At 51.1% G+C, this 15,530-nt stretch overlaps 1 protein-coding gene across 3 annotated transcripts in view; it reads right to left on the reverse strand.

Annotated features, from left to right (window-relative positions):
- The window catches only part of LOC128143892 (rho GTPase-activating protein 39-like), a 58,233-nt gene extending 51,129 nt beyond the window's left edge, over nucleotides 1-7,104 (reverse strand). Inside the window, exon 1 of one of the 3 annotated variants that reach the window (XM_052791835.1) lies at nucleotides 6,948-7,104. In XM_052791835.1, coding sequence (XP_052647795.1) covers nucleotides 6,948-6,958 — 11 coding nt within the window. In that variant the 5' untranslated portion in view covers nucleotides 6,959-7,104. Of the gene's footprint in view, nucleotides 1-1,120; nucleotides 1,207-6,947 lie in introns of those variants that run through there. The other 2 variants (XM_052791825.1, XM_052791816.1) reach the window with 2 other exon arrangements.
- Between the last annotated feature and the right edge of the window lie 8,426 nt (nucleotides 7,105-15,530).

Below are 15,530 nucleotides of genomic sequence, written 5' to 3' on the forward strand. Positions count from 1 at the left end.
AACTCAGCCATATCCCAGACAGACTATCCATTGTATTATGATGGTATAAATTGCTAAGAAAATGTACCTCCAAATTACAGCATGTTTAGCATTTGTCCTTAGGCATACATTAAGCGCTTCTCATGCCAGCTGCACTCCAGGCTCTCCACCTCAGCTCACAGCCCTTTCAACATCTCTCTTTGCTTCACTTGATGTTGATTCATCACCAAGAATTTGTAGAACACTTGGAGCTTCTCCTCTACCATAGCTTAGAGCAATACTTGGAAGGCCTAATAAAAAAATCCCAAACCTAATTACTGTAGCTAGGGAGCAAAGAAGAGCTAGACAGAGTGGCTGATACACAGCTGGATATCTGTAGCTATCAAAGGGCTATCAAAGTACTACAATATACTGAGGAGGAAACAGTCGCCAGACCAGAAGAGGACCAAATACAGCATTTACAGTTTCACGACAAACTGAACATGTTGAAACTAACAGCTGGACCTTGAGTTACTGTTTAAATGCATATAAGGGAGACTGAGAGCCTGGATTACAGTGTGTGACCACCCACAGCTTACCCCATGTCTGGAAACAACCCAGCACTTGCTATTTCCCACACAGCACCAAGAGCACGTGGGGGACAAACCCAGAGTAGATAAGGCTGTGTGGGGGAGCACGACTGCACAAGCAGATTAGCAGAGGGGCGAGGACCAGGCGCTGGAGCAGCTGGGGTGGCCAAGACCAGTTGGCTGGAGCAGGTCAGGGTCCTGACAATAAAACCAAGCCAGCCATCCTGAGGGCCCAGCAGCCAGTGCAGAGGCACCAAAAACTGCAGCCAACACCCACCACCTTGTCTGGCCTGGCCACAGTCTCCAGAGGGGCATCTTTCCAGGCAAAACTACACAGCACTGCTCACCCATTATATCCCCTAGGTCCATATTTAATTATTCAGCTATGAAGTCTCCTACGATAACTTTTTCTCTGCCTTCACTTTGTTACTGAAAATATTTTACGCCAATTCATCCTTCTAAATTGTGCCCTGGCTGCTGCTACACCTGAAAACCCACGCACAAGACATAGTGCTGCCTCAGAGTCAAAAAACCCAAGACAGCTGAACTCCATGTGGTTAAAGAGGACTTACTGAGCTCGGCCCCAACTCGTCAGGCAGCATTGTGCAGGGCTTTTCTTGGTATCACTGGTTCTGGAGACAGCAAGCCTCTTTGTCATTCTTCTGGGAAAAAAAATAAACACAAGCAAAACCAAACAGAAAAACTAGATCTACAGAACAAAGAAGTTATCCCTGCTACAGTGCGCTTGGCCCTGGGCCACCAGTTTGTGATGTCCAAGATGACACAAAATCCCACTACACGGAGTCTTTTCTGCCTCTGTAACGGGTTTCCAGCCAGAAAGCAGCAACCTTGTTTGCCCAGGTAGGAAACAGCCCCATCTGCCAAATCAAAGTGCCTTATGGCAGTGTCCCACATCTGCCAAGTTACACACACAAATAAGCGCAGCGCAGGTTTGGGTTTTTTCCCTGTCCCACTTGGCTTGTTTGTTTTTGGTAGATCATAAACCCTGTGGCTAAGAAAAAGGTTGGTTTAGAGGGGCCCAGGACTGCTCTGCTCCCAGCTGAAACATGCAGCAAGTCCTGGGAGCACAGGGCACTTGCTGTCACCTTCGTTTCATCCCATGTCAGAGCTGTTTCCATCGAGGAAGGCCAAGTGCAGCAAGAGCTTGGCTGCAGAAGCTGGGCACAAGCAGAATACGAGAGGGGTAAGAAAATCCATCCTCTGCATAGAACAAGCCTTCTATTTGCCTCTGGTGGCTGACAAAGACGCCAATGAACAATTTTATCCAGACCTCTCTATTTCAGAAGTTCCTCAGCACTCTACAGCATAAAGCCCTCAGTGGAATTTCATACAAGACCTTAAGTCCAAAAAGACAAAAGGCCCTGAAAAAATAATCTCAGCATCTCCAGTGCTTTGGCCTTTCAGCTTGTTTTTTTCAGAGGGAATTTTCTAAAGTTGATATTGTCCAACCCGAGTCCCTTCTTTTTGCCTGAAGCACGTAACTGCAGGAGGCCAGACACACCCCAACTCCTCGAGCTCCCATACCAACACTCCCCCTGGGCATCACGGAGTCCTTTCTATCTCCCATGCTTCATTGCAAACAAGCAATCTGGATCTTCAGCGTCCTCATTATAAGCTTCCCAAACCTCTTTTGGCTCTGTGCACTGCATAACCAAAAAAATGGCAGCTGACAACACACAAAAAAAAAAGCTTGGGAGAGTAGCTGGAGGATGATTGACACCAGCTACACTGGAATTCGCTGGTCAACATGCAACTGAAAATATAAAATACTGTTATTCCTTACATCAGTAACCTCAAACACTTGGAACAGTAGTTAGGATGAGAGAATATATCCCAAATAATGGTATTTTTTCCATTTTCCCACAAGACAAAGACCAAGTGCAAAAAAATTTTCTCCTGACCTACAGTGTTTCATTCCAGATGTACTAGGCAGATGGACTTCACCTCTGCTGCTTTAGTTAATACTTTCCTGCCACTCCAAAAACTGACTGCTTTAAGAAACTGCCCAAAGCAGAAGACTACATACTCTTCCCCATTAAAAGTATAAAACAATCAGACAGACAGCTTGCTTCATTGGACACTCATGACTGAGCTACTACAAAGCTTCATCATTAAAGTTGTATTTCCTGCAAGGGAACTGCCTTTCTGCACACCTTGACAAAGGCAAGAATTAACATCAAATGTTTAAGTAATGACAGCAGAGCTCTATGAATCCAGCTAAAACCAAACCCCAGTGTCTGCTCTGGAATTAATTTTTATTACAAAGAAGAGGCACTTCACTAACTATTCGAATTTTCCCAGAGGGCTTTTTAGAGAACCACGAGCATATACATGTCACAACAAGGCACAAACAATTGCGCTCCACCCGGGAAGGACTGATGGAGCCTAAATGGAGCATTTCAAATTCTGACGTATTTATTTGCTGAAAGCTTGCAAGCATCTCCTCCTAATTGCATCATCCACTGAGAAAGCCATTTGGGTAGTATGACAGGAATGGAAATACTGGGAAAGGAGGCCACAGGGAAGGAAGAAACGCTGCTTCTTTCCTTTGAACTTCGGATTAGTTTCCATCAGAAGACTCTGCTGTGTCTGAAGGTATTTCCCAAGGACCAGCCTTTATCTGCATAGAGTCAAACACTGTAACTGAAGGCACGACTCCACCTCAGGAGCTAGCTCCAGGCTATGCTGGGCCTGCTGATGGGAGCAGTTTAAAAAGGATACGGCAGTGACTGGACAAGATGACAACCTTGTCCTCCTCTTCTGTCTCTGCCAGCAGAGCTACCAGAGCAAAAACACACTCCTGGTTTCACTTAAAGCCAGTCAGTCTTTCACCCTTAAACGATTTCATCCCAAAGAAAGTACCCTGGCAAGCTCACATTCAGAGGAGCAGGGATGACACCAGGACTGCGCGGCAGAGGTCATGCTGCCGATAATCTCTCCCAACTGCACTTATCTCTGCTGATGTCAGAGAGCAAACACAGACCTTCACTACCCCAACTCACTTCCTGTGAAGCGAGTTACCCCAACGCTCATCCAGCAGACAAGACCGGGACAACCTGCTGGGAGCAGAAGCTTGTCCTGCACTCACAGCTAGCAACAGCGAGGACATTTATTCATGGCTTTATTTAAGCCACTTAAGAAGAGGGTAAACCAGAACAGGGCACATGGACCCAGTTCAGAGGATGTGGGGGGCTCTGCACTGAATAACAGCGGGAGGTTCAGATGCCCTGCCAAAACCAGAGGACCCCTTTGCTGCAAAGCCACAGCTGAGTTCAGACACATGAAGTCTGTCAGCAGCTCGAGGGCAGGCTGATGAAGTGTAGAAGTTTTCACTTGTTACTAAACTAAAGCTTCTGAAAAAACACAAAAACTAGTATTCAGGCAAAAGCAAATTAAAGCCTGACTTAACTATATGCAACAAACTCAAGATACTGAGATTCAATAACAAAATTAGTCTTCATCGTAATCAGAACATAAAGCATTTGAATCCTTTGTATTTTGTATTAATAAAAGTAAAATGACCAGCAGGTTTCGCACCGAACAAGTGCGCTCATTACCATCCCCAGTCCTGCCCACGCAGCTTAACAGGACTTCAGCAATCCCCAGTACTTCTGGCGCAAGCTGGAAGATCTCCCTCTGCTCACATCCTGAGGCTGTTTAATTCAAACAGCCAAAAACATGCTGCTAAAACGGCAAGTCCAAACTGAAAAGCTTTCTTCTCCATAAGTAAAATGGCAATCAAGTAGTATTCTTACTAATGCATTTACCTATTAAGAAACATAGGTATGACACATCCTTTTGCGACTTCAAAGAAAGAGTTCATGAATATGAATACTTATTAAACTGCACTGCCAGGGGAGAAAAAAAAAAACAAAAAACCAACCAACCAACAAGACACAACCACCCTCATGGGCCAAAAAGTCAGAATCCTACAGCAGTTTATGCTTCGGTATCTTTAATTACAGAAGCAATTCCATTAAAGCTGATTCGGATCTCACAGTCTTCCCACAGTCCCTCAACAATGCTAATAGTTCTTCCTCCATGGCTCTATGGGAAAAAAACCTGTTCCCTGGTTTACAAAACTTTACCTGGTTGCCAACAGGCAGTTGCCCCAATCCTATGAAGCCAACCCCAAAAGAACGGCAGGATTGATTAAAAAAAAAAAAAAGCCTCAAAGCTCAGACACAAATACATTGAAGTCCGCAAGATTTTCTTACCCATTAGGCAGTTCACTACAGGAGTCTCAGTCTCTCCTCCTTTCATCTTTGCACCATGGCACATAACATTTTTCTAGAGATCAAGTAAATCAGTTGAATGGGAGGCATTTGCCTTTTGCGCCCCTAGAGCAGGGCAGCGTTCAGTGAACCAGATTCTGCATGTCTTGTTGGCACATTAAACGTGCAAGTCTCTCATGAGGTTTTCAGCCGCGGATCCAGAAACAGGCTAAAAGCAGCCTTTTGCATCACATCATCCTGGTTACAAAATGCACCGGGCCAGTATACTTAGATCTCCCTGTAGCTTATGTGCTCCCAGCTAAGGCCAAGACATCCGTTTCAGCTAAGCAAACCTGTTGTGAATACAGAAGGCATGTGAACTATCTGACCAAAAACCTGGCTTGAAAATCTGCATTCCTATAATCCACTGTGATCTCAGCATCACTCCGAAAAGCCTCCATCCAACTGATGGGAAAGAGTTGTCTCATCAACCTGGCAAACAGCAGACTCAAAAAGCACCAGAGATAGTCAGTGGGGATATGCTGAAATCCAGCACAAGAAGCCCTGCACTTCTCTACACTGGCTAGCAGAACAAGAGCCTCGAATCTACATGGCTGTGTCAGGTTTTGCAGTTTATCCCCTGAAACGAGCAACCTGCAACCTCAATCCCCGAGCACTGAGTGCCCTTTGCTGTCACAGACATGGAGGCAGAAGCAGCTGCTATGAGTTGCTGCTCCTGGCAGACCAAGAGCGTGCTGCTGTGCTAATCATTTTGCTCTGGATGAATTCTGGTATTCTACATCCGCTCTCAAGCCGATTTGCTATCCCTTCCCAAGATGCTGCTTCTTACGCACTAACTCAAACCACGTTCTGCTGGAGAAGATGCAGAAGAGACAGAAGAAAAAAAAAAGGCAAAACAACTTCAAATGCAAGAGAAATAAAAAATTATTCCAAACACCTTGCACCATCACCAAGGTACTGGGCAAAATGCCAACATAACCCTCCCTCCTCTCCCCCAGACAAAGAGAATGTGAGAAGCCAGCTGAAATCTGGTGCCCCTGGGGAGAGCCTCGCTCGCAGGAATGTTAAATGCTGGCAAAACAGCACAACAGCAACTGGCACCAGCCATGGGGAAGACAGTGCTTCTGCCAGGCTCTGTACCTTCCTCCCAGAGGAGCCAAACTTAACCACTTCTGGCCAAAAAGTTGAGGCACAGGAGCGACCAGGAGGAATTCTCCCTGAATAGGGTTATTCTGAGGAGCCATAAAATGCCCCCACATTTGTCAGAAGCAGGATGCAGCCTGGGAAACTGGCCTGGCTACCTAGCTCTCCATTTTCACTGCCAACAGGTGATCCCGGATCCCCAGCTGCTTCCAGGTGAGGAGTGAACCCTCACCTAGTCACCCCTCCAGCAGACCAAGTGCAACAGCTGTTCCTGTGCTTGACCAGGAAAACACTGCCATTTTGTAACTGTGTCTGCTTTTTTAAGCAAGGGAGAGCAACCTACACCTGAAATCCACCCCGGAGCCCGAGAGCCTGGCCCAAAACAGGTACAAAATCAGCAGGTGCTTCTGGTTAACCGCACACCTTCAAAGGTGTGAGGGCAGCCGGCAGAGCCCAGTCACAGCCTCCGGGGAGGGTGATGCTGCCCGCTGCCACTCCGCCGGACCCCCAAGGCCCGGGCAGGACGGGGACCTCTGGGTCGGGCTCAGGCCAGCTCAGCTCAGGGAAACTCGGGGCCACCCGCCTCGCTCGGAGGCTGCGAACAGCCGGGTCCCGGCAACGGCCGGCGCGCCCCGGCGGGAGCCGGGCCTGGCGGGGAGCCGATCTGGTGGAGCCGGGAGGGCGCGGGGGCTTCCCCCCGCCCAGAGGCCAGCGCAGGCGGGAGGCGGCCCAGAGAGGGGCTGCGGGAGAGCAGCTCCTCGCACGAGTTGGCCGCCCCGCCCGGCCTGGCCCTGCCGCCGCCACGGGGCCGGGCCCGGCCCGGCCGCCCCTCACCTGCCCCGCCGGGGCCCGCAGCTCGCCCGACCCCGCGCCCGCAACCCCCCACCCGAGCCAGGGGCGCCTCCCGGCCCCGGCCCGCTCCCCGGGCCGGCCCGGCAGGCCCTGAGGGGGCGGCGGTGCCCGCCGCCCGCCTCAACAGGTGCGCGGCGTCCGCACTCACCTCTCCGCCATGGCCCGCTCGACCGCGCCGCCAGCTCTGCCCGCGAGCGGGGCAGGATGTGAAACCCGATCCCGGCCCCGCCCGGGGGGCGGCGCGGCCCGGCCCGGCCGCCGGGACCCCCGGCCGCTCCCCGGGTCCCTCTGCTGGGGGCCGCCGCGCCGGGGCGGGCCGGGCTGGGCCGGGCAGCGGCGCCCGGGGCCGGCGGCAGCGGCGGGGCCCGCGGGCCGAGGGCAGCCCCTGGCGGCGGTTGCGGCCGCTTCGGGGCCTTCCCGAGCCCGCCGAGCCCCTGGCGCCGCGGAGCCCCGGCTCGACCCGAGGGGGTGGAAGCGAGGAGAGGAGAAGCGGAGCATTACTTGGGCTGCAGGTCAATGGCGACGGCCAGCTGTCGTGACCAGGTTTGCGAGGAAAAGCGTTGGTTAGCGGCAGGAGCCGTACTATCTGTCACGGGTGGTGGTGTGGGGCTCTCAGGAGCGCACGCGGGTCACACACCTGCCCCCCTGCTTAAGACCACCTGGAGACTGTAGCTGGTGCAGGTCCCAGATGTAGCCTGTGCTTGCTCCCGGATCACAGCTGCCCCTGTAAATTGTTTGTCCTCGTGATGGGTGTCCCCGACACTGCCTCCCGCTGCACCCGGACCTGGCGGGGGCGGGTAGTCCAAACAGGCAGCTGCCCCCTGCGGCGCAGGGTGCTTCAGGGGCTCTGCTCTGCCCTCTGTTATTCCTGACACCCTCCATGAGCAGGGATGGAAAGTGGGACTTGGGCCCCTGGGACTTGAACCAGCCTGGAGCATCGAGAGAGGAAAACGTCTTCACCTACGCTGGATGCCGGGCTGTCCCGGCAAGGTCACCCGGTGGGGTGACAAGCCTTGGGTCAGGCCATGGTGTAAGGCTGCCGTGCATCTGGGTTTGCCCCAGCAATTTCGTCTGGGCGGGTTTTGGGGACTTTCTGTGTTTGTCTGTGTCCTGAGCACATAGCAGTCTGGTCAAGGCTGTGCAGGAAGACCGGGTGTGTCCCCTGCGCATGCAGGGATCAACCCTCAGTGTACGAATGGCGATTCAGAGGCCTTGGTAAAAGGTGGAGCCCTGCTCTTTGACCAGCCTGAGTAGTCTGAATAAACAAGCCATGCACTAAAGGTCAGCCCAGCTAGATCAGCTTCTGTCAGCCACCAGTTTGGAGTATGTCACTTGACACGGTGGCCCGGTAGAGCCCCTGTTACCTCAGTGACTGCTGCAATGTGGCACTGCTCCCAACGATTTTCATACAGGGTCCTGTTATTCCAGAATAGGAACAACCCCATGCAGAGGCAAATCCTGGGGGTTGAGCTGCCCAGATGCCTCTGACCCCTCTAACTGGGGGTGCAAGACTTGGCAGATACTCGGTGGATTTTGCCACTAACAGAGTGATTTTTGGCCCATATCACACCGTGCAGCAAATTTCTGCTACAGTCAGAAATGAGTCTGGCTTATTAATCATCCCAAGCGAGCCAGTGGACGGGGTCCCTGCACAGAGCGATACCACGCTCGCGGTGCTCTCTTGCAGACGGCGTTTTGGCACTACTGAAGAACTTCAGAGTAACTTAATCTGAAGATATTCACATGAAAGTCCCACTGCACTTTTAAATAACAAATGGAGAGACAGTGAGATCATGGCCGCTCTGCTCGCTGGCTGGATGCACAGCTGCATTGTGCTTACCAGGGGGGTCTGTGCAGTGGGGGCCGGCGGAGAGTGAGGCCACCATGGGAGCTGCGAAGCTGCTGGAGATGCCCGTGGTGCTGCGGGAGAGTGGGCAGGGGAGGCTGAGTTTTGCAGGGCTGCAAAGCTCAGGGACTGAGGCGTAGGCTAGCAGGGAAGGAAAGGAAGCATTAAACCAGGTCTGCGTCGGAAATAAAAGTTTGCTGGTGTAGCTCTAATGTGGTTAAATTGGCACCTTTCCTTGTGGAGATGCAGATATTGTTCACTTTTGCCAACAAAGGCTATACCTGTACTCTGAGGGAAACAGCAATACTGGGAAAATGCTTATAGCAGCCTGACAGTCTCTGTTCAAGGGCTCTTGTAGATACAGACTTGGGGTATAAAAACTTTAACAGCCTGATTGATGTTGCTGTGCTAGCAAAAGCCTTTGGACAGACTCCAAATAGAAGCTGGGGTGATGGGAGGTTGCAAGAGCCCTAGCTTCAGGGGCACCCCAAAATGAGTGACCCAATGCAGTACATGGGAAGTTGGCTGCAGGAGGGACCAGGCAAGCATTCATTTTTTCTGTGACATGCTCATTTTATTTTGCATATTTCAGGGTTTGATGATAATGTGTAGGCTGCTTTCAACCTACACCTCTGGCAGGCTTGCTGGAGAACATGTAACATCATTGCCTAGCTGCTGCGGCTAAAGCTCTTGGGACGTGATTCTGCACGTAGTGAGCTAAGATATCCCATCTTGAGGCCAAAGCGAGTGAGCTGGAGGCACTCAAGGAGGCAGAGGACACACTGAGATGACATCTCAGATCAGTCCTACTCATGGGGTAGTGCTGTCTTGCACAAAGTCATGCAGCAGGAGGACATCAAAATGAAGAGCAAGGAAACCACCATGAAGGCAGAACCTCCCCACCAGAGGATGGTCACATAGCCGCTGGCACCAAGGACACTCTTAGGAGCAGAGATCCCCACTGCTGGAAGAGGAAAGCTTGGTGGAAGGGGGTTCAAGTACCAGGCACGATAGATGGTTGTGAGGCTGTGACTGGCACATAGGTACAAAGCTGCCAGACCAGGGTCTACCTCTTCGGGAGAGCCAGGGAGCACTGGTGGACATGAGCTGTGTTGGCACCCATGACTCAGGGAGGGGGAGAGAAATCCCAAAGGGGAAAAATTAAGCAGCTAAGGGAACAGCTTCTTTTGTGGGACCTCTGCAGTGACTTTTTCAGAGACTTTCACAGCTCAGGCAGTCATGGGCTGAGGAAAACTTATACTAGTGGTACCTGGTACAATAACACAAGAGGTCCTCCTCCAGAGATACAGGTGGGTCACTCTGTGACATGTACATGGGAGATCAAACCCACCAGTCATGACGTCTGCCATCAATACACCAAAGATGGCAGCAGGAGGTGAATATGAAGTGTCTGAACCGACTTTGAGAGCGTGGCAAAGACACCGCAGTGTCTCTGAGAACAGAGGGTTATAAACCCTGGCTCTTTTGCTAATAAAACTACACTGCCTACAAGAAGAAACAGCCTTCATAAATTGTGAGGCTGTGAACACTAGATCACTGTAAAATGAATTAAGAGATGTGTGATCAATATTTCCAGGCCAAAGTATCCCCTTGTTGCCTGTTCTTGGCTGAAAGATATTTCCTACAACTGTCACTGAAGAAGTGCAAAAGGAGCCAGCTCCCTGAGATCATGCTCAAATCGTTTCTTCAGATGCTGCCCCCAGGTGGAAGAAAGTGTGTCTGGAGTCGTACACTCACCCCCCTTTCATGAAGCTGCTCAGCTGGTGGACGTTCGTACTTGTGCACACACTCCGCATCAGGAAATAGCAGGTGGAGGACCTTGCATGAGGTGTCTTCCTCATCTGTGGGTGTGGAAGAACTGGTGATGCCAAAGGTAAGGAAAGCTCAGTATTGCACTGCAGCTGCCCTGCCCGCACGTACTGGGCTGGGGAGGTGGGACAATGCCCAGGCAGATGTGCTACAGCTGTGAGCGCAGACAGCATGTTGCCCCAGAGATTTGGGCCAGCAGGCACTGCCCTTGCACTGCCTCTGTTAACAAGCGAGACTGCACAGCCTGGAACCAGCCCAGCCCCATACCAGCCCCACAGTAAGTGTCTCCATATAGAGCAAGAGGGGAGTAACAGCACCAGTCAGGTGGGAACAAACCCTGTGTTGAGGAGAGACTGGTGATACCAGGAGTAGATGCCTAAAATGCTTGCCAAGGCTTGGGTGTCTGGGTTTACGGCCAGCACTGACCCAGTGCAGCTGCAGCCTTGGATCAGCCTTCCAGGGCACCAGCAATGATGGGAGGATGAGCTGGGAGATGCTTCATCAGTGGCTCCCTGCTCCGCTTGGGAGCTGCATTTAAGCTCAGGTCCTCACCCTTGGCCCCACCTGCGCTACGTTCCAGTGAAGCCTATGCCCCACTTGGCACCTTGCTGACTCCAACCCACCAACTGGGTCAGCAGTCACTCGGCCATGGCTGACCCTGATTGCTATCACTGAACCTGCTCTGCTCCTCTTGCATGGTGGGTATGGCACTGCCGTGCTGTCACCTTGTCTCCAGCTCGCCTGTCACGTCCTACTGCCCCCGGCACCACAAGCCCCCAGGGCTGTGGGGGACACCAGGAGCAGCTCTGTGCACTCTTGAAGGAGCCAATAATACCAGAAAACGTTCTGTACTGTGAAAGTCATATGTTACATATGTCAAACTACTACCAAGTTACTACTGTGAGTGCCTACACATGGGCAAGATTTCTCACCATGGGCAGCTCTTTGTTCCAACAGGAAACAAGATAAAGTGCTAGATTGACCAGGGGGTACAGTTCACCCCCACGGATGATGGGATCTCCATCCTTGGAGATTTTCAAGGTTTGGCTATGCAAAGGCATGGTTGACCTGTTCTAGTGTTGGTGACGGTCTCACTTCAAGCAAGAGATTGGGCTAACGCCCTCCAAAGGCCCCTTCCAATCACTGCATCTGTAATTCTGTGTCAAGGGGCTTGAGGTTCAAGCTGGGCAAGCAGATGTGGTGAGTTCTCCACTATTTCAGAGCACAGACATCTTGTATCAAATGTCTCAAATACATTAGTGAACAGGACCAGGCTGAACTGGATGCAGGAGTTGCTGGCTGAGGTTCTCTGGATTGTGTGCTGTGAGAGTCCTCTCCGACAAATGGTCTTAGCATGTATGAGGCAAAGAAAAAACATCCTGTTCTTAATTAACCCTGTCTGTGTTTTGAAGCTGACTGAAGATATTGAATAGCCCAGGACTGTCCTTTGGAAAGAGCTAGTTGGAGATATTTGGCCATTTGTAAAAATAAGTGTTTTTAAGCAGCAATCAGCAGGGATTTTTTATAGTGGGCATGATGTAAATTTATGTAACAAGCCAGATGTTCTGCAATGGGGCTTTTTCAAAATCATCCTGTCCCAATTTTTCCCATCTTACTGTCTTTAGCTCCCTTGCAAAATAAGCAGTCGTGCTATCACATTACCAATTGGCAATGGCAGCAGCTGGCTATAACCCAACCTTAGCAGCATGGGACGTGGAAACAGATGGAGCAGCAAATGCTTTTTGTTTCCTTTCCTGCTTTCTAAAACAGGTTGTGACTAAAAACATACAGGAAAGGTTTCTGCCATCTTTCCTGCTACCGTGGCTCCCTGGCTGCTGACAAAGCTTTGGGATGAGCTCTAGCAGGGGTTACTGCTCCCCACAGCAAAGGAGAGCTCTGCCTCTTTAGAGGGGAGCTGAAAAGAGGGGAAGGGCATCAGATACAATGATTACAAGCCTTTATAGGGGAAAGAAGGATGCAGTGGGTGAGATGGCTGAACTGAGCTGAGGGCTCCCCGTGCATCAAGTCCTGCTCCTTCTGCTGCTCTGAGTCTTGGTTCTGGTGTTCATCTGAGCCTGGATGAACCACATCAGCTCGTTAAACTGGCACAAAACAGAGGTGAGTGGTGTTTTGCCAGGCTGGTAACCTCAACTGGCCTGATGGATGATCAGGCGAGCGCTGAGATGAGGATGAGGAACAGAGCCACACACCAGAACAGGCTGGGAGGAGAGAAGAACAGGGGAGGAAGGTGGAGGTGGGAATGTCCCTTGTGAACCAGGAGATCAACTCTGCTCTCCTGGGTAGTCCTTGTCCCAAAGCTAGGCAGGCACAGGGAGGAAAGTCCATGCTTCCAGGTCACTTTCTGTGAGCCAAACTCTGAGGCTGCTGGCAATGAAGGTCAGAAAAGTGTCCACAGCAGAGGTTTGCCTGCCTTGCTTCAAAATTCCCGTGGGATGAAAACTCCCCAAAATAAGGTGCATATGTCCCTGCCACCACATCAGTTACAGGTTCCCAAGGGACTTGTACTCTATCACAGCCTCTCACACCTCTTTGTGTCCAGTAAGAGCTCTGCTGCTTTCAATCTACGTCCCCTAAGGATTTACCGATCCGTCCAAATGCATGAGATGGGCAATGGTGCTCTCTCCCCTGCAGGAGACATTATACACTGGAAAACATGAAACTGTGTGTGGTTGGCTACACGAATTCCACCATCAGCTGCCCTGAGCTGGGGGACAGCTGCCCAGAGCAGAGGACACTTGCCGAGAGGCAGGTGGCCAAGGCCGATGACACGAGACTGAGCTGCCACCGCCACGTGCACCCAACCAGCAACATGAGCGGTGGTGACACAGCTGTCCCATCTCACTGTAACTCCCTGCTCCCTCTCCCACCGGGCTGCATGAGCTGCCTGACCCTTCTGGCTTTGCTGTGGCTGATGTTTGTGCCAGACAATGTAATACTGTTGTAGGTACTTGCCAAGAACTGAGTTTATTTTTTAGCCACAGACAGAACCTGTAATTCCTCAAGCTAATCCTGCAGTCTGATGTTTTTTTCTTACAAGCCTTGACAAATTAATTGAATCCCCATTTCTGTGAGAAACCTGGAAGGAAAGTCCCACAGTCAGGACTCCAGAGTTAAAGATGGGGATTCGTGAGGTCACCTACACCATTTCTAACCAGTGCAGAGGCTTTTCTGGGGCTATTTCTTGCTGACCTTGTCTCCTGGGGCGATCATTCAGACATCTATCTGAGATCCTGTCAGGGTGTTTTGCATTACAATCTGCCTAAGTTTTCTCAGCTTCATTCCATTATTCCTGTTCTCAACTATGACAAAAAAAATTGCTCCATTTTGTTGTTTATAGATGTCCCCAACTGAAATATCTGCAACTTGTCATTTCTCACCATATCCTTTCAGTGAAATAATACAAATTTGATTTTTTAGAACTTAAACTTAATCCTTTTTGCCCTCAAATAGTGTCTTGAGTTCTGCCTGCACACCACCTGCTTACTAATACATACTGATAACTAAGTCCTATAATGAGTGCAAGAAGTGGTTTATTACTCTTTATCTTTTATCCTTTCTCACACAGTCAAGGGTTTGAGGACCAGCCATGCTCCTGCTGAAGTCAGTGGGAACAGCAGCAAGTTCCTTGCTCTACCACATAACTGTAGGGAGAAGTTAAGTTTCTGAACCTGTGGTTGCCAGCGTTGCAATGCCAAATGTTCCTGTTTGCATTTGCTGCACTGTCAGGCAAGCTTGGTTCCTCTCAGCATCCAGGTATTCGGCTTTAGGCAAACCAGTTTGAAAGCTGTTCTTTGCTATTTTTTTAAACATCTTGGATATCTACTAAGCAGACCAACTCAACGAACAGGTTCTTGTATTTTAATTTGAGTGCTGTGCACACAGGCTGGGTGCTGACAACCTGAACACATGCATTGCTGTCCAAGTACCTCCCTGGCCACCCTTTGTGAACAGCTGTTGTTAGAGAGGAAATGCTTGGGCTTATGCCTGAGCAGTGTCTCAGGGGACCACTTGACACTAACCCTGGGTAATCCCCCATGACAGCACATCTGTAGGAGGCCACGGTCAGCCCCACTGTGCCGGAGCGCTCCTGCAGGTCAGCCCAGAGACCAGACTGTCAGGCAGCTTGTGGGGATGAGGCAGGTCTGAGGTCAACCTGGGTAGTCAGTCTGCAGGTTGGGGTCAGGATCAGGCCAGTGATGGTGACTGGGGTCAGACACAGCCTAGTGACAGCTGTGTGGGTCCATAGTAACAAGGCAGAGCCGAGGCCAGGCCAGGCAGTCATCCTGCAGGTCAGGGTCAGAGAGACCCAGGCTGGGCATGGCCATGGGCGGGGGCACGGGCACATCAGTGAGAGCACTGGAGACAAGTACATTTCCAACACAGCTCAGATGGGGACCGAGGGCCCAGGGCTGATCTGAACTGCGGTTCCTGGGCTGGGCTGGGGTGCAAGCCCCAGCTGAGGCTGGTCAGAGCTATAAGGGCTTGTTAGCGCCCTTGGGGCCCTGACAACAGCTTCACGGGCAGGTACGATAACAGCATGAGCATGGTCAGTCTACATTAAGCCAAAGGTCAGCCTCCCCCAGTGTCCTGATCTCCAGGAGTGGTCAATGAAGGGACACCTTCCCCCTTCTCTCACACGCAATTCCTGGGCAAACAGAGGTGGGGGGTTGTAGGTGCTGGCACTGCTGCTCCTTCTATTGACACTTCCCCAGAGCTTCTGGAAGGAGAAGGAGCATCGTCCAGCACTTGAGGCTACAAGAGAAGCTGAGGACAGGCAGGCTGATGCATGGGAGAAGCTCAAATCTCACCACCAGTGGTGCCAAGACCTTGGGGAGCAAATTGCCCCTCATCTCACAGAGACAGACTATGATCATCTCCTGCCAAAAAAGTAGCGACCTCTGACTGGCAGCCAGTCCTTCCCCACGTCCTTAGCACAGACCACAGCAACTCTGTGCAGGCCAGTGGCCTGCAGCTGGGATCCATGCAAGGAAACATGATCTGCTCAGGTCTACCTTATGCAGTTACCATCAGATC

This window comes from Harpia harpyja, chromosome 1 (genome assembly GCF_026419915.1).
Source record: "Harpia harpyja isolate bHarHar1 chromosome 1, bHarHar1 primary haplotype, whole genome shotgun sequence".
Lineage (NCBI taxonomy): Eukaryota > Metazoa > Chordata > Aves > Accipitriformes > Accipitridae > Harpia > Harpia harpyja.